General features: G+C 42.1%; 4 protein-coding genes across 6 annotated transcripts; all 4 read left to right on the top strand.

Moving 5' to 3' along the window:
- Window positions 1-1,743: 1,743 nt before the first annotated feature.
- bloc1s4 (biogenesis of lysosomal organelles complex-1, subunit 4, cappuccino) lies at window positions 1,744-4,756 on the top strand. The gene is made up of 5 exons (XM_076139329.1): window positions 1,744-2,135; window positions 2,935-3,006; window positions 3,129-3,230; window positions 3,317-3,451; window positions 3,564-4,756. Exons 1-5 carry the CDS (start codon window positions 1,815-1,817, stop codon window positions 3,660-3,662), a joined length of 729 nt encoding a protein of 242 aa, XP_075995444.1. The 5' UTR covers window positions 1,744-1,814; the 3' UTR covers window positions 3,663-4,756.
- A 348-nt stretch (window positions 4,757-5,104) lies between these two features.
- Window positions 5,105-6,866, top strand: LOC142989689 (nuclear transport factor 2-like). The gene is made up of 6 exons (XM_076139330.1): window positions 5,105-5,219; window positions 5,675-5,801; window positions 5,946-6,017; window positions 6,103-6,201; window positions 6,362-6,480; window positions 6,570-6,866. The coding sequence occupies exons 2-5, from the start codon at window positions 5,697-5,699 to the stop codon at window positions 6,476-6,478; spliced, it is 393 nt and encodes a 130-aa protein (XP_075995445.1). The 5' UTR covers window positions 5,105-5,219; window positions 5,675-5,696; the 3' UTR covers window positions 6,479-6,480; window positions 6,570-6,866.
- Window positions 6,867-7,340: 474 nt separating this feature from the next.
- rrm2b (ribonucleotide reductase M2 b) lies at window positions 7,341-11,142 on the top strand. Its single transcript, XM_076139328.1, has 9 exons — window positions 7,341-7,560; window positions 8,179-8,343; window positions 8,478-8,594; window positions 8,855-8,988; window positions 9,258-9,352; window positions 9,463-9,596; window positions 10,009-10,113; window positions 10,224-10,337; window positions 10,555-11,142. Exons 1-9 carry the CDS (start codon window positions 7,513-7,515, stop codon window positions 10,705-10,707), a joined length of 1,065 nt encoding a protein of 354 aa, XP_075995443.1. The 5' UTR covers window positions 7,341-7,512; the 3' UTR covers window positions 10,708-11,142.
- A 184-nt stretch (window positions 11,143-11,326) lies between these two features.
- On the top strand, window positions 11,327-17,066 carry mtdha (metadherin a). Of its 3 annotated transcripts, none has more exons than XM_076139142.1 (12): window positions 11,327-11,717; window positions 12,517-12,612; window positions 12,774-12,885; window positions 13,440-13,589; window positions 13,708-13,758; window positions 13,857-14,030; window positions 14,117-14,197; window positions 14,342-14,413; window positions 14,537-14,664; window positions 14,888-14,998; window positions 15,119-15,203; window positions 15,327-17,066. In XM_076139142.1, the coding sequence occupies exons 1-12, from the start codon at window positions 11,370-11,372 to the stop codon at window positions 15,392-15,394; spliced, it is 1,476 nt and encodes a 491-aa protein (XP_075995257.1). In that variant the 5' UTR covers window positions 11,327-11,369; the 3' UTR covers window positions 15,395-17,066. The 3 variants fall into 3 exon arrangements, with proteins under 3 accessions (XP_075995257.1, XP_075995258.1, XP_075995256.1); XM_076139143.1 differs by having other exon boundaries at window positions 11,328-11,717; window positions 12,514-12,612; window positions 13,440-13,580; XM_076139141.1 differs by having other exon boundaries at window positions 11,328-11,717; window positions 12,514-12,612.
- Window positions 17,067-17,183: the final 117 nt, after the last annotated feature.

The raw sequence follows: 17,183 nt of genomic DNA, 5'->3' as shown, positions 1-17,183 counted from the left end.
CGATGCTGGTTACATTGAAATGTCATATTATTGCAGCTCAAACTGTGTAACGTTGTGTCAAGATATTTCCAACACAGCTACCATGTTATTCCTGGAGGAAAGTGTTCACGCTGCAAAACAAAATAAATCCGATTTGGTGTCAAGTCACCCTGAATCAAAGATGGAGCTCGTTCGTCGACTCGCCACTTTGCACTGGCAGATAAACAAACATACTGTAACAGAAGAAGCAGCAGCCTCAGCAGACCAGAATGCACTGCAACCACAACTGTGGTGCAATTGAATGTTTTTACTCTCTCTCTAGAGATTGTGCTGTGAGTGCTGTGAACCGTTGCTTTCTCCTGCCACAGCAAACAGGCTACGAAGACGGAACTGGGAATTTGGTGGAATGTCCCTTTTCGACCTTCAAACCTAAGGCAGAAAAGACAAACCACAATGATTAATCCTGTAAGAATAATAAAAGTAAGAAGTTGTGTTTCCTCGTCATGTAAAAGTTACTACAATCACAGCTGAACCCAACAAGTTGGTGCTTGTGCCCTGGAGACATTCTGGGAAATTTAGGAAATGACTAACGTAAACTAGTCAGGTTCAGAGGAAGTGGGTGCAACTTAAAGATTAATTACAATGTAGCATTACAAACATTTCCCCTAACGGTAAACATTATAAAGTGAACACAAAGTATCAAGACTATTGACTGACTATTGCTTTAATCAGGCACAACTAGTCTGTGTTGTAGTGTTGCAGTTGGTCCTGATGTATCTGACCTATAAGAGCCCTCTGCATTCCTCTGGCTATGCAGGTCAGAGGCCCCAGATCGGCACCGACGTCTTTTCACCTCTCTGCTAATGAAGGCTTTATCTGCTGTGTTTGCTCAGGGTAACACACTGCTCAAACAGCTAATAGATCATTGACACCCACTTGATCTGTTTTGGTTGTAATCTGCTCCACTAACCAGCAGCGATCTCCTGGATTTGGGTTTGCCAGCAGACGCCAGCATTCAGTCAGTCCAATGAGGCTGTACACCAAGCAGTATTGTCTCATAATAGTACAAGACGTGCACATACAGCACATGCTTGGTTGTGTTTGGACATGTTAGCACACATGTGATATGTTTTTAAATGTTCCTATAGGTGGCTCAGCTGTAACTTTTGCTACCCACATGTGGAATGTGAGACTGATTAAAACTGACATCATCTTGTTAAAGGTTTGTTGTGCAAAACACATCGAACATTGTTTTAATTAAACACAGGTTTTACATGGAGATGTTTGTTAAATATTTTACCTTATGTCTGCCCTTTCATTTGTTTCTATAATGGAAAACATTTAATCTCTATAATGTTTCTCAAGTATTTGTTTCATTATCCACTCAGAATATATTCACTTTAAGTAGATATGAATCAGGAGCTTAGATATCTGTAGTTTAACAGATGTAATAAACAATAATCAGGCTCCAGTTTATCAATCTATATGATCGATTACAGCATTGTTCTGAATCACATCTATGCCATTAAAGAATAGGGCCAATTTGCGGTTCTGGCTGCCCTCTGCTGGCCATGAATGAAATTACATGGTTTGTGGACAAAATATAAAAAATGGTTTGTTGTTTTTGTCTTTGCCTCATTTGAATGTGGGATTTCGCCCTTTTCCCGAAAGCTCGTGGAAATTCCTAAATTTAATTTCTGTGTTTATTATGTATATATTTGCTTTGAAGTTGTTTTGACCCTTGTGAGCCACCGTCCGTTGTAGACAACACGTGACTGAGTCAGTTGACAGACTAAACACAACATAGTGTCAGACAGAGCAGATAGAAGGGTGACATGGACCTCCATCGCATGGACCGGGTGGGGCTCCTGTCCCCCCTGGAGGAGTCCAGTGCGGAGATAAGCAGAGACAGCGGCATCGTGTCCCAGAGTGCGAGCAGTCTGTCCATGGTGAGCGAGATCCTCAGCAGCGGCACCGTGTCGCAGAGCCCCAGCTTTGGCGCAGCGGCGGCGGCGAACGCTCTCTCTCAAAGTCCCAGCCTGAACGACGCAGCGCAGCCAGAGACCGCGGACCAGTACGACCCGGACCAGGAGGAGATCCTGAGATATACCGCCGAGAGCTACTCCTCCTACATCAGAACAACGGCGGGCGAAGAGGTTTGTGAGCGAAGCCGTAAAGGAAGCGGTGCCGCAGCTAGCTAGCTCATTTACGCAAAGGTGCACTGTATAGATGGGTTTCCTTGTTATCTGGTGACCGATGGTTGCTTTTAGCGGTGCCAGAAGGGTCCCAGTAAAAGTTGCCTATATATTTAATGAGTCAATGCCAGATACCAGAAACCGTTTACCTATCGTTTACATTTACGAAATATGCACGTATGACTTGAAATTTAGCGTGGACTAAAAGGCTGAAATCACCAGTTAACATGCTCACTCGTCAATCCATAACACAGGTTTGCAACAACCGCAGTCTGTGACAGTGAAACCTCAGCAACAACACTTTTAATTGGGTTCGTATTGATTAAAGACCGGTAGCCTTATTTGTAACTATCTTCCTTAAATGGAGTCTCTAAACTTTGTGTGCAGACGAGTTTTGTAAATAAAAATAAGGAACTTGTGAACCTGAACAGTGGCTAAACAGCGAGAACTCACTTCTCCATACACAGATACACACTACCGTCGTTGTTGTTGTGTTCTGTGTCTAATAACTTGAAACATAAACATAATTGCGGGCCTTTCCTAATTAAATGAATTGGACCTGCATGATACCAGGCACTTTATAAAGAGGTTGTGTGAGCTAATTGGCTCTGGAGGAAGACAAAGATCCCTGTGTGTGTTTGGTCTTGTGGCCCTCTGACACTGAGTGGAATGCAGTGGGAAGTATTCAAGTACCCACTGTGTTCCACATTTTTGGTGTATGTGAGTGTGTGAGATCCTTCATGTTCCCTCACTCTTCCAGATTCTGTGCTTGGAGAAGAGCTTGGAGGAAATGCTGACCAGAGTAGATGAGTTTGTGGGAATGCTGGACATGGTAAGATAGGTCAGGCCATGGAAATGTAAACGATCATCCACTCACTCTGTCACGTCTATGCCAAATTAAATGTTTATTTGTGCGGTGGCCATTCTGCCATTTCATTTTTTCGTTTTCTTCAGGTTCGCAATGACACCACTCAGATTGTGAACGAAAACCTACCTCAGATCCAGCAGAAGTCTAACGAAATGAGACAAATATACAGGAAAATCGACAAGTTAGAAGTAAGTACTCCTTTTTTTCTAAATCCTGGGATATTTTGTGGGGTTTTGTGTCTGGTCTTTTTTTCTAATGTGCATTTGATCTGCAGGCTTTTGTAAAGATGGTGGGAGCCAATGTGGGTGCCATGGAAGAGCAGGTCACACAGGCAGAGGGAGAGCTGGGACCCATACCGAGCGCTTTCAAGAAGATCTTCCGGACAGTGAGCGTCCCAAGCTTCTTAAACGTAAGGCCGCCTTTACATCCCAGTGGATTATGGGTAGTTTCTTTGTTATGTTACATGAAGATACTGCGCTATTGAATGACTCTGACTGATCTGTGTGTGTTTGATTTGGCAGAAACCAGCCAGCCCAAGGAGATCAACGCCACATCCGCGTCACGAGATTCCTGGTGTGTTCCGGACAGACGATTACTTCACATCACAGCCAGAACAGTGACGCATGAGTACGCTTTCACAGATGACACAGTTCTAACCTCAAGAGGCCTGCTGGTTGAAACGTTTTGAGACTATTTTTTACTGCCAATTCATCGCGAGAGGATCTGTGGACGACGTGGCCTCGACAAAGCAATAGCAGCCTTTCTGAACAAGTCAAGGAAGCGGGAAAGACATTCAGAATTTTTCAAACTAGTTCTCCTGGCAGAAGCACTGAACTGTAGCAAAATGATTTTTTTAAAGTGCCTAAATGGGTCCTATATCTGTCAGTGTTGATTTCACTCATTGTGAACAAAGAACTTTAAAAATAATGTGTTGGATTTCGTACGAATCAGAAGGACAAAGTTATTCGGCTTGCGAGTAGAACACTGTAAAGACGGTACAGTGGGAGGAGCTAAAGATCTGAAGATGTATCATGTGATGATGAACCCAGCTCTTTTTTTAAGATAATCTCTTCCTAGTGTTTGTTAAGAGCTGCACACTGTTATGAATCTGTATTTATCACGTCTCATCCCCAAGCAATAGCGATGCATCCAGTTTAGCACCCAGTGTCTTCCAACGCAAACTAGTCACTGTATCGCTGTCCCGAAGGAATTGACCGTGGATAACAGCTGCCCCACTGACATGAGGTATGGCACATCAAAGTCAAAGCACAATATAAACAAGCTTTACTGGTCTCACACCTCAGACGTTGTAACGGATGAGAGTCTGGGCCAGTGATGGAGCTGTGATTAAGTTGGGATTGAGTAAACTTCAATTTAATTCAATGTGATATGGCCCTTATACTTCTAACATTTAATCGGCGATGTTAGGGTAGGATTCATTTTTTGCCAAAATAGTAACAAATAAAGATGGAAGGTTCAGGATTTGGGTTGTCATGGTTTTGCATGCTTAGCATTTTATTGCAGACACAGACTGTCGACATTGACCTTCATAGTTTATAGATATAGATTCATTTTTCTTTCCCGCTCTTCGTGGTACAATGTCTTAGAATATCTATGTACCCGTCCCCTTTTTCTGGTAAAAAGATGCACAACTCCTAACTAACGATGTGTACTTCCTTATTATAAGTATCAACAAATAAACACATTAACTCTTCATTGAACATTATTCAGATCATAATCAAAGTAGAGTAAAACAAACTCAAAAGGGAATATTCACCATCATATAAAGACATTTGTTCAAACACTCCAGGGGTCTCTTAAGGCATGAAAAACTTCCAAATTAAAAAATGAGTCTTGCATATGAATGTGTAGACATTTTGGATATTTCGATTTTGTTCCAGAAGTATGAAAAATCTTTGTTTTGCGTGAAAACTTGAAATGATACATCCCTAATTGCAGACTAGCTCACACAGTTTCACAGGTTGACCTCTAGGGGCGGGACGCTGGTGCGAAATGCGCCTGAGAGGTCTGACTCGGGGCAAAGGAAACTCACAATATAAGCGTCCCCTATTGGTCAGAACCTACGCGACGTCACGTCACGATACGGAGGAAGCGGTAAACGTGTGAAACTGACGCTCATGCGGCTAACTGAACATTTAGCTTAACTTTGCCCCAAGGTAAATTCCTCTTTTCTTCACACTATAAAGAAAGAATGAGATTAGTTAGCGAATGTTCTATGGCCGAGCAGGATGCTTAATTAGTCTATATTCGCCGCTGCATTACTTTTCTTTACGTAAAAAGGGTTTTCATGCGTAAAGTGGAGCTTTTAGTAGAGTAGAGTAGAAGCGGAGACGTCAGTGAGCGGACGTAGTTCCTCTGCCAACAAACTATCTCTGATTTGTTTTCCATTTTCAGATGATCTTCATAATTATGCGTATTATTAGCGTTTTCTTCAAATGTTTTCGCGTAATGCTTTAAGCGCTACGCTCAAATGTTTATTTGACAATACTAATGCTTAATGTTTTACGTTTCACAACTAAATGTTTTAAGTATGCAGGCAGAACTTGCATTTCACAAACACTAGTTGAAATGACTCACTTACTCTCTGCTAATACACTCCTCTGCTTTACAGAGCCAAAGTTTCACTTCCAGACATGGCTGCTCCCAAAGAAATCTGGCAGAACATCGGTGAAAGCTTCGTGCAGCAGTATTACGCCGAGTTTGATACTACCAACAGGACGGGACTTGGTAATCTGTATGTAAGTTGATCCATTATACACAATAAAGTTGTTTATCGAGTTTAACCAGATTTTTTGCGATAACCAAACTATACCCGGGCATTTTTTTGATGTTACATTTCTGAAGGATTCTTTTCTTCAATCCACATTTCCTTTTCTTCTCAGTCCGCTGAAGCCTGCTTGACATGGGAGGGATCACCGTTCCAAGGGAAAGAGGCCATTGCAGGCAAACTAGCTGTAGGTGTCTTCTGTGTTCTGGGTTTTTCTGTGTATGTGAGATCATGTCAGCACTGTGATGACACGGTGTCCCTTTCATCCACAGAGTTTGCCCTTCAAGTCTATTAAGCACATCATCACTGGACAAGACATCCAACCCACATTAGACAATTGTATTTTCATTGCTGTGTTTGGACAGTTGAAGGTGAGGGCGTTATCAGTGTGTGTACAGTCTAAACACCATGTGTGTGATCTGCTCAACTTTACTTAGTTACAATAATGCAAACATTGAGTGTTTTACTCAATTTGTTCTGTCATCAGTGTCCTCAGTACTAACAGAAGCCTCTGAACCTTTTCTGCAACAGGCGGATGATGATCCACCAATGGCTTACCATCAGATGTTCTTGCTGAAGTGCGTAGGCAACGCGTGGGCTTGCACAAACGACGTGTTCCGGCTGGGTTTACACAACATTGCAGCGTAGAGGTGAGGGCATCTGCACAGTGGCTATACTGTTACAATTTAAATCACGTCGACGTCTTGACGTCTTATCAGTGTCCTCTCTACTTTAATAGGTTTGTCTCTCACAACCAAAGACACCAAACTGATCATTCCAACTGTCCTTCCATCATCCTGACCCGCACAGCTCAACAACCGCCAGCTCTTTTCCCAAACACAGCAATATTGAAATTATGCAGTGATTTAATCTGTCAAATGTAAATACTAAGATACGATGTAGATCAGTCAAATTTTAGTTTTTTCTTCATCCGTTTGAATGAATTATGTAAAAATGACATGACTTCATTTCAAAAGTGGTGGGAGGCAACGGTCCCAAACGCTTCACTCTGCAAATAAAGGCATGTGTTTCCACACATTTTCTTTCTTAAATATCAGCTATCAATTATGGTTTATGGTGGTTCATCCGACTTCAGTTCATTAAGCTTTTTATGTCAAAGGATTTGTTTTGTGTATTTCCTCCTTTGTTTTGTCATGATGTCACCTTTGTTTCTTACTGTATATTCATGTTGGTCTTGTGTCATAATATAAGATACTTTATTAATCGTAATTAATTAATCAAGGTACATATGTCCTTGGATGACAACTTAGTCCTGTCCAATACATATGCATTTCTCTAGAACTACTGTACTTGTGTTCTTTTTGTTTATCTCAGGAATTACCTATTTGCTTTTTTCTTCTCTTATTTTCTCCTTTACCAATATTCAAGGGAAACGCATTAAACAAAGGCTTCTGTCTTTATTATTGTATTTATGAAAGAACGTAACAGCGGGAAAGGTTAAGCATGGTTGGAATTACCTTTTTAGCTAGTTTAATGTTGCATTTATAACTTGAGAATTGAAACGTAAATCATGTCAGCCATGAAATAACACGTCTTACTCCTGGGTGACCACTAGGGGCGCAACACCTCAGTTCCAACCCTGCCGCTGTTATGGAACTGAACGGTGGAAGAAAATGATGTGTTGTGAATGACAACGACATATAAACGCTTCTCCTCAGAAAATGGACTTCGTAAACAGGAATGCTCAGTCCTCTAATTCAAAGGAGTCGGTAAGTAGTTTGCAGCTTCAAATTATAACGACGTTACATGTCGGTGTGAGGTTTAAGTCAGGCAGTGTGTTTGCTAGCTCATATGTTTGTGTTAAAGTCATTTGTGGTCTCTTCGGGTCAATGGAGGCTTTCGTTCCACTTTGTGAAGTCTCAACTGCACATAAGTCCTCCGTACAATTAAAGTTAAATGTCATAACTCTATTAAACCCACCGCGTGGTCGTCGCGTTAATGGCGCTATAGCTAACGTTAAAACAACATGGTTCGTCTGGCTGAAAATACTTCGTCGATGAAACGTTAATTAAATGTGCATATTTGTTGTCTGAAGAAGAAAACTTAAGTCAGTCTTTTAAACTCACCAATTCTATATCCCAGAAATGTTTTGTGTTTAAATGTCCTTTTGTTTTGATGTAACACGCATGCGCAGTAGCTGACCAAACTCGACAAGTATAGATAGATACGCCACAAAATTACACAAAACTATGTTGTCTGGTCTAACAGGTCAAGATTACCAAACTCTTTGTAATTAGTTAATTACTTAGCAAACCAGGTGGAACAGTATTTAAATGTTTTGAGACATGGAGAAGGCGTGTGAACCTCTGAACCCTGTTTCCTTGTAGAATGGCCTCAAAGATCCAGGTACAGATTCCCACAATGACCTTGAGAGCGTGGAAGAGCCTTTACTCAGTGAAAACGCCAGGCGCTTTGTCGTCTTCCCCATCCAATATCCTGACATCTGGAAAATGTACAAGCAGGCCCAGGCTTCATTCTGGACGGTGGAGGAGGTGGGTATCCATTTCTATTTACTGATAGACAAAGTGACAAAACTTACAGAATTATGTCGTTTGTAAACAAAAGTGACTGACATTTAAGTGGAATTATATGTGATAGCCGGTTTTTGTGTTTATTGATATTTTAGGTAGATCTATCCAAAGACCTGACCCACTGGGACAACCTGAAACCTGAGGAGAAACACTTCATCTCCCATGTCTTAGCCTTCTTTGCTGCCAGCGACGGTATCGTCAACGAGAACCTGGTAAGAGGGGCCAGAGACAAAACTGTCTCAAGGGTTCATAGATTCAGTAGAAGTCAGTTATGATATTTGCAGCCAAATCAGTTCAAAGTTACATCAAGTTTATCAAACTAAACTCCTGTAATACCTCCGCCTAGGATGCCCGAATAAAGATTTAGAATTTGTGTAAAATTGTGTAAAATGCTGTTCCCATGTTTGATGATTGTTTGATTAACTTGGTGCAAATATTCAGTCTCATTGTTGTATTTTTGTTTGTCAAACAGGTACAGAGGTTCAGCCAGGAAGTGCAGGTCGCTGAAGCGCGCGCCTTCTACAGCTTCCAGATGCTTATAGAGACCGTTCACTCTGAGATGTACAGCATGCTCATCAACACCTACATCAGAGACCTGAAGGAGAGGTCGGTCACTTCTTGGGAAAGTCTTTTATTATGATTTAGTGGCTCAGTGAACAGTAAGACCTGCACCTGTTTACATCAGACAAGGCCGCACCAGTTTATGGTCGTTTACAGTTACATTACCAAAATGTACAGACTTTGATGGTCATCCAGGTCCAGCAACAGACACATTTGTGGCTTCTGTATCATCAAGCCTTTTATTTGTTGAGAATATACTATGTGTTTAGCTCTAGGATTCAAAATCATTTTCAATAAATGTTTTGTGTTTGTAGGGATTATTTATTTAATGCCATCCAGACCATGCCATGTGTACGACGAAAAGCAGACTGGGCTCTCCAGTGGATAAATGACAGCGAATCCACCTTTGGTAAGAGTGGAATGACATTACAAATATGGTGCGGGTGAATGTTTACACAGTCTTTTCCTATTTACAGTATATGGAATGTTAAGTATATTCCAAATTGTTTTCCTCTCTAGGGGAAAGAATAGTGGCTTTTGCGGCCGTAGAGGGCATCTTCTTCTCTGGCTCATTTGCTGCCATCTATTGGCTAAAGAAGAGAGGCCTAATGCCCGGACTTACATACTCCAATGAGCTGATCAGCCGGGATGAGGTGAGATGAACACTCAGGTTGATTGTAGATGACAGATAGGGAACTTGTCTTTGAGCTTAGGTCATACACAATGTTAGTCATCACAGACTTCTTACCTGCTCTGAGGTGTGGATGTTCAGGTTTTTCCAGTTGTTGCATCTCACCACTGCACCACATTACTGTCCAAGCTTACCTCTCCATTTGCTTTATGCTCTCTCTGTCATTACTCTCATGGTGACTGCTTACCTGATAAGCGCATCGAGTCAATTTAGTAGAATGTGCTGCTGTTGTTGTCTAGGTGAATCAGTCATTAGGTGAATCCAGGTGTAAATCCAAATGTTTTTGTTTTGATAAATAAAGGCTATTGTTCCTTTGTTCCCGATTGGTTTTATATCAACTTTTGACATGTACTGAATATTGGTGTGCTTCTCAGGGCCTGCACTGTAACTTTGCCTGCCTGCTGTACAGCCACCTGCTGAAGAAGCCGTCCCAGGACAGAGTGAAGGACATCATCACCAAAGCTGTCAGCATTGAACAGGTCAGCTGGCAGAACACCGGAACATGATTCTGATGATGATTTCTGACTTTAAAAGACGACTCCATAGCGACTGCACAAACTGTAACAACATATTTTTTTTGCCGTTTCAGGAGTTCTTGACGGAAGCCTTGCCTGTGAATCTCATCGGAATCAACTGTTCTCTGATGAAGCAATACATTGAGTTTGTGGCTGATCGGCTTTTCGCTGACCTGGGACTCGCCAAGGTGATTCAGCTTAACCCTAAAATATGCGTAACAAAGGTCACAAGGGTATGCCTCATTAAAGCCCTTCACACTAGGAGCTGTCACATGCTTTACATATGCTCTGACTTTCACTGTTATTGTAACATCAATATGTGTTACTGCGATCAACATTAGCTGTTTAAAGCGTTATGGTAAATGTATTTAGGTGTAAGTAACGTTTTGTTTCTGTTATTCCCAGGTTTACCAAGCTGAAAACCCCTTTGACTTCATGGAGTCCATTTCATTAGAGGGGAAAACCAACTTCTTTGAGAAACGAGTGGCAGAGTATCAAAGATTTGGTGTGATGTCCAGCATGAAAGACTGTGAATTCACTCTTGATGCAGACTTCTGAGAGGGAGACGAACAATCTTCTGTTACACATTTTTTACGTTTGACTATTTATTTATGTGTTGCTGACTTCAACAAAATAACCTCGAGTTTACAACAGAATCTTGTTACACTTCTGTCGCGGTATTAAAAGGTAAACAACACCCACAATGTTTCATTTGGCCACTAAGGAATGAGAATTCCACCATGAGTTAATTAACAGACTGCATTGTTTGCTGTTAAGAACTGGTGAGGGTCTATTTTAAGCCTTGCTCATGGGTACTTGTGCCCAGGACACTGCTGCTCACTGGGTATTAAGTGTGATGAATTGTTTGTATTTTATTAGACGGTTTTAGTTTTAAGTGCAGAATTTTATCATGAAATAGTTTTATTGCGAATGATGTCGTAGCTGCAGCTGCAACATTTGAATGTACAATAAAATGTTGAGAATGAAAACATACTTATGTTTTGTAATCATGTTTTAATCATTTAGATGTTAACGATTTTTCCCCAAAAAATGTGTCATCAAGAGAGACAGAGCTGAATCCCGGTTATGGTATCGATTGATTATCAGATTTGTTTAAATATGATTGGTTGTAGTTTTCCAGATTTTTTTTCTTCGATTAGCCACTCCTCCGTTAGCACACAGCGGCTGGCTACGTTAGCTAGCTAGCAGTGTTAAGAAAGATGGCTGAGGATTTGCAGGGTTTCGCGTTGGAACAAGCAGATTTACTCTCCGGTCGTCTGAAAGATCTCCTGTCGTCCGGACAAGGGTATGTTCGGGCTCAGTTCGGGGTAGATTTGGGTCTGAAACCCGAAGTGTACCCGACGTGGGTCATCCTGTCCACGGCGGGTGCGGGGCTGATGCTGCTGCTCGCGGTGTCCTGGGCCGCCGTGTGTGGTGGACTGCTGGCCGGGAAAAAGCGCGGATCCCTGGTCAGCCAGGGCAGCGGAGAGCCCGAGCAGGCCCGGCACGCCACGACTACCAGAGCGGAGGAGCAGAGGAAGAAGAACAAAAAGAAACCGGTTGAAAAGGTGAGGAAGCCATAACGAGCCGTCTGACAGGAACACAAAGGTCTGAGTGAAGTGAACCCGGAGCTCCTCAGGTTCAGATAGAGAAGCTTTGTGTGGCTTTTATTGTTCTAATTGACCATTTAAATGAATATTTGTGACGTTAGCGAACTAAACACGCATATCGTCTAGTTAAATGTGTTTTATTTGGCTTAATATTTACACGAAGAGTCATGTAAGACGGGATAGAAACAAAGTGAAAGTGAATATGTTCTGGTAATGTAGCTCTTTATAAATGTGTGTGTGTGTGTAGCCCGGTTAGCATCATAAACTGTCACATGCTAGTGCGGTTAGCCGGTTTACACCTGAAGCGTTACATTTCTGACACACATACACACCCTTAATAAACTCTGCTCGAACACATTAGCTCGTTATTGATTTGTGGACAGGTTCAGCTGCTTATAGATGCGTTGTTGTTCACCTTACAACGTGTTTATCTGTAACTAATGTCTCAAAAAAGCAAGATAACTTTGATTTTGAGAGCAAAGGCCACAAACTTGAGAACAGATTACACTATTAAGCTTATAAATGTCGACTCCAAAACAAAAACAAAGGCAATACTGTACATTAATTTTATTACATATATTCATTTCGTTTTGTTTATTTATCCAGATATCATTACATTTTGCTGTGCCAAAAGTGATTATTGATTGACAGAAAAATAACTAGTAACCAATTAGGGTCAATGAACAATTCTGGTGATCATTAGTTGCAACTCTAAAAGTTTTGATATTATCTGGCATTTGTGTCCTTTTCCTAGAAGACTCAGTCCAATGGCCGACCAGTGAGCGCAGCACAGGAGGAGGTTAAAGAAAACGACGCAGCCCCCAAGCTGTCCCCCGACATCAGAGCGGACAAGGTGTGTGTGCTGGGACTCCAGGGTAAAGTGTGAGACCCCCTGGAGTTATGCTGCATCTCACGAGACCCATGTTATGACTGGAACAACCCCCAGCTGGCTTTCAGTAGGTCCTCTTCCTGTGTTCCTGTGTGATCTTAACTTGGACGTTTCTCTGTCTTAAGGTGAATGAGGTTCAGGCCGCGGCGCCGCTGAAAAAGAACAAGAAGAAACCCAAACCTGACATAAAAACGGTCCCGTCTGTATCCACGCATGATGGAAGGGAGCCAGAGGATGGTGAGACGACGTGAATATTTCATGAGGATGGATAATTATCATGTTATTATGTTTTATTAATATCCATCACATGCAGCCAAACCACAAGTTATTGATATTCAGGGTTTCGGGTTAATAGCAGTATTAACAGACTGTATTTTCCATTCTCCTCTCCTGTGTCTGTTGGTTAAAATGCAGCATAGAACTTTACAGACATTGAAAGTCATCAACCTGATGTCATGTTGTCAGGTTAATCAATTCAGTGTCGTTAAATAGAGACTGGACAAGATCACAGGCCTCCATTTGAATCTATTTAATCTATTATTTATAGTGTGTGTGTTGCTTCTGTTCTGGCACTTTCACCGAGTTACTAAGACCTTTGCTCCCCTCGATAGTAGCGACCTTGAAGGTATTACTTCATGTCAAGCAACAACATGATGAGTCAGATAGGTGAGAGGTGACACAACACCACACTGATCAGGCGCTGCGTAAAGTCCAGTCAATCGAAGTGGGTTGTAATGTCACTAAAGTGTAATTAGATAATTTGCCTCGTGCTTCTTCTTTGTGTCCACTAGGCGCCTGGGAGACAAAGGTCAGTAATCGAGAGAAGAAGCAACAGCGCAGGAAGGACAAGGGCCACGAGGAGAATGGTGGTAAAGGAGCGGCAGAGGCGTCTGTAGCCGCAGCACCGACCAACACCAAGAAGAACAGAGGAAGTCTGCATGGTATTCATCTCGTGATCATCTCACACTGATTCATCTACTGATCATCACACACCATGACCATGTGGGATGTGAATGAAGAGATTAAATCTCACACATAGCTGCTTTCATTCTGTTTCAGATTCCCAGCATTCAAGAAATACCGGAAAGAGCGATGCAGCCGTTGGAGCCGGTAAAGAAATGTTTTTTTGTGCCTGGTGTGAAAATGCTTCAACATGCTCCTCCCCGCTCTGATTCTCTGTCGTGTCTCTTGTGTGTCCGCCTCCTCAGTGTCCTCAAAGTGGAGAGAGGAGCCTTCAGTCAACGGTGGAGGTTGGGTTGACCGCTCCACGAAGCTCTCTGGTCAGATAGGCACTAATGAGGGAAACAAATGGACTCCCATGCCCACAGCTCCACATTACAGGGCCCAACCTGAGCCCAAAAGCTGGGTGCAAGACAAGCAAGGTACAAGGCCGTTTGTTGCTCCAGTAGAACAATGTGATTGCTATATAATATATTATATCAACAACTCTTCCTGTGCGTCCTTGTAGGGACATGGACCGGCATGGATGGCCGGATAAAGGCCGACCGCAAGCCCGTGTCCTTCGCCGGGCTGGGAATGAACAGCTCAGGTTGGTGCTGCGGCGGTGTGTGTGTGTTCAGTTCTGTGGCCTAGATGTGTTTATCCTGGTGTGCCCAGTCTGGTGTTTGGCTTCCAGGATTACAGAGCAGGTGTGGTTACTGTTTTGCTCTGACTCACCGTTTGTCCTTTCCAGAGCCAGCATCAAACTCAGTTGACCTGCAGTGGGTGAGCCGTCCTGAAGTCAGCGACGAATGGTCTGGATTCAGTGAGTGTTTCAACAATCCTACCACAAGCCACACCCTGCAAAATGACACACACTTACTTCTTAGGTATTTGTTAAGTATATAATTTGGACTTGAGGGTTTGGATCTATCTGTGACTTTTCTAGATGGGACAGCAGCAGTGGACGCCAGCTCGGACTGGAGCGCCCCTGCAGAGCATTGGGGAAATTATGAAGAAGCCCCTGTTCTGATGGCACCAGCCCCTCCACCAAAGGAGCAGCCAGCCCCTAACAAGGTCTCACTGACTCTGCCAACTCACAGGGGACAATGTTGTTTTAAATGTCTGTTTTTGTAACATTATAGAGGTAGAAGAACTGTAGACACACTAATCAGTCCCTGGTGGTTTTCAGAGTTTGTCAGTTACTTGAGTCAGAAACAGATTGCCCAATGCTCTTGTGTCAATTCCCGTGGACGTTTCTGTTACACTATTTTTAATAGAGTTTTTTTTGTTGCGTCAGGCATCAGAGGATGAAAAGGAGACCGAGGATCCTGCTGGGGGTGCAGCGAAGTCCAAGAAGAAGAAGAAAAAGAAGAAGAACGCCGAGGAGGAGGCTGCGTCTGTAGCTCAGGCAAGGAAAATAAACCTCATGGCTCTGAAATGTTGAAGACGCATGAATGCAGCTCATTGTGTTCATTTTGCACATTTGGTTTGCATAATTTTCACTTTGCATGTTCTTTGGTTCTTGTAGGTTGTGATCAACCCAGCACCCAAAGCCCAAGAGCTTCCCACGCCGCCGTCCAACAAACAGACTCCCGGCGTGCCCTCCTCTCAGAGTGGGTTTCAGGGCTGTTTAACCCCTCCCCCTTTTCCACAAATGTCTTGTGCATGGCAAAGCGTACATAAATTGTTCAAATTGCACTTAATTCTTCCTTCTTTTCATTCTTCTTGTCTTGCAGAGAGATCTGAGCAGATAGTGGAGCCTTCAAAGCCGACCCAGAAGAAAAAAGTCCGAAGAGAAACATGAAGTCACATCACAGGTCCATGCAACTCATATGCAAAATGGTTGTCAAGTGTCACATGCAATAATTACCAGGTATAGATTTTCTTTCTGAGATACATTAACACTTAATGAACTCTATAACAGAAACAAAAACAAAACAAGCAGTGAGCACCTGCTGCTTGGCTAAATGAAGTGATGAAATGTAGTCCTATGGACTGAAATCTTAACTAATTTGCACTATAGACTGCAAACAACAGAGATTCAGGTGTGGTGGACTTGCAGTGGAGGTACAGGTTGATGTAATTATTTTTTAATGGCATCAAAAGTTTGTTTTTCTCCAAGTGTGTATGTTTATTATTGTTCATCCAAAAGCACTAAAGGGCCTTTTTATTTTTAACCTGAGATAATTAAAGTTAAAGGGGATGCTGGTGGGTTGTTTTCTCCCCGATACGTTGCACTTCTTATAAATTGCCAGTGTGCGTCTCCTGTTTAGATTGAATATGTTGCAGTAATCGGTTTAACATATTTATTTTCAAAGGCTCAAGATTGAATTTGTTTTGCATAAACTGGTCCTGGATTTATACTGGAGGAGCTACTGAACAGAGGGCGCAGTAACTAATATGAACCACCAGGAGGCACTGTGGTGTCAAGAAGGAGCGGTGCTTTTGTCCCATTTTTTCAGCGTTCTGATACCGTTTGCGTCCCGTGAGTGTTTCCTCTCGGGCCTTGACTGCTTATTGGCTTTCTAGAGATTTCTGTGCTCCCTCGTGCACTCACTTGCAACTTTTTATTTTGAATTTTTCTTTTCTTTTCCGATCATTGTGCTAGAAAAGGCCGTGCCATATGTTCAGATTGTAAGGGCTTTTTCCGGTTCTGTGATTGCACTGTGCAAAAGGCTGTATTGAGTTCCTTTGATGTCAATACGTTATTTTTTACTACTTTTCTGCAGAATGTGAAATGTGTAACTTATGGTGTGTGACTGACTTCCAGGATTTATGATGAGGAAATGTTTTTATGGCGTAAAAACGGCGTGTGGAGGTTTTGGTCAGAGCGCAGATATAGAGCAGCTTTAATTCCACATCAAAGTCGGTTTTTGAAGTTATTATATATATCAGGAATTAAATTCCATTGCCTTAACTTGTAGTTTGCATAGAAAGTGCATTGGCGACCTTTTTTAATAGTTTTCGTCTAACTGCAAGTTTTGATGTCGGAACTAATTTCCTTTTGCATGACTTTGATAACAGTACTTGTGTACATGAAATGAAATGGATAGATCTTCTTGCTGTAACTGTTCGTACTTGCTCCTGAAGAACTCCTCAGTGTAGATAGTAGACTTTTCAAGAAGACAAAATTGCAGCTTTTCAGTGGATATACAGTTTAGTGGAAATGATCAGGGCCGTCTTGTTTGTAGGCTTTGGGTGTCAAACAACCGTAGTGCATTATGGCGTCGACCGGCTGGTGGTGGTACATGACTTTTACCTGTAATTGTTGGTAGATATGATAGATCACATTGATATGATGATGCGCCGCTGTGACTACAGACGCCCTTCCTTGATTCTTGTTATCCAACCTTTGTATTTATAGACTTCTGTCTCTAGGATATGATCTCAAACATGATTTTCTTTATTGAAGAAATACAGACAATATTTCTATGTTTGTTTGGTAAAGATTGAAATAAATGAGAAATGCTCTATCACCCTGTGAGTTTCTTTCTCTTTCGTTCATCTTTCAAGGAGATAACAGCAGGATCTATAATGTAAAGCCTAAATATGTATTGAATTAGGTTGTAAGTCTGATGAAGCACAACCTACTT

The sequence above is a fragment of the Genypterus blacodes genome, unplaced genomic scaffold (assembly GCF_046128005.1).
Source record: "Genypterus blacodes isolate CSIRO-AG114 ecotype Tasmania unplaced genomic scaffold, CSIRO-AGI_Gbla_v1 ptg000438l_1, whole genome shotgun sequence".
NCBI lineage: Eukaryota > Metazoa > Chordata > Actinopteri > Ophidiiformes > Ophidiidae > Genypterus > Genypterus blacodes.
The sequence above is the reverse complement of the archived record's forward strand: the minus strand, read 5'-3'. Positions and strand labels throughout refer to the sequence as shown.

Bases quoted from the DNA above. Each gene is read 5' to 3' on its own strand.
- LOC142989689 (XM_076139330.1), top strand. From the start codon at position 5,697: ATGGCTGCTCCCAAAGAAATCTGGCAGAACATCGGTGAAAGCTTCGTG. The intron at 5,802-5,945 runs GTAAGTTGATCC...TTTTCTTCTCAG, and splicing joins CGGGACTTGGTAATCTGTAT to TCCGCTGAAGCCTGCTTGAC. The intron at 6,018-6,102 runs GTAGGTGTCTTC...TTTCATCCACAG, and splicing joins CCATTGCAGGCAAACTAGCT to AGTTTGCCCTTCAAGTCTAT.
- bloc1s4 (XM_076139329.1), top strand. From the start codon at position 1,815: ATGGACCTCCATCGCATGGACCGGGTGGGGCTCCTGTCCCCCCTGGAG. The intron at 3,007-3,128 runs GTAAGATAGGTC...CGTTTTCTTCAG, and splicing joins TTGTGGGAATGCTGGACATG to GTTCGCAATGACACCACTCA. The intron at 3,452-3,563 runs GTAAGGCCGCCT...TTGATTTGGCAG, and splicing joins GCGTCCCAAGCTTCTTAAAC to AAACCAGCCAGCCCAAGGAG.
- rrm2b (XM_076139328.1), top strand. From the start codon at position 7,513: ATGGACTTCGTAAACAGGAATGCTCAGTCCTCTAATTCAAAGGAGTCG. The intron at 8,989-9,257 runs GTCGGTCACTTC...TTGTGTTTGTAG, and splicing joins ATCAGAGACCTGAAGGAGAG to GGATTATTTATTTAATGCCA. The intron at 9,353-9,462 runs GTAAGAGTGGAA...TTTCCTCTCTAG, and splicing joins TGACAGCGAATCCACCTTTG to GGGAAAGAATAGTGGCTTTT.
- mtdha (XM_076139141.1), top strand. From the start codon at position 11,370: ATGGCTGAGGATTTGCAGGGTTTCGCGTTGGAACAAGCAGATTTACTC. The intron at 13,590-13,707 runs GTATTCATCTCG...ATTCTGTTTCAG, and splicing joins GAACAGAGGAAGTCTGCATG to ATTCCCAGCATTCAAGAAAT. The intron at 14,198-14,341 runs GTTGGTGCTGCG...TGTCCTTTCCAG, and splicing joins GCTGGGAATGAACAGCTCAG to AGCCAGCATCAAACTCAGTT.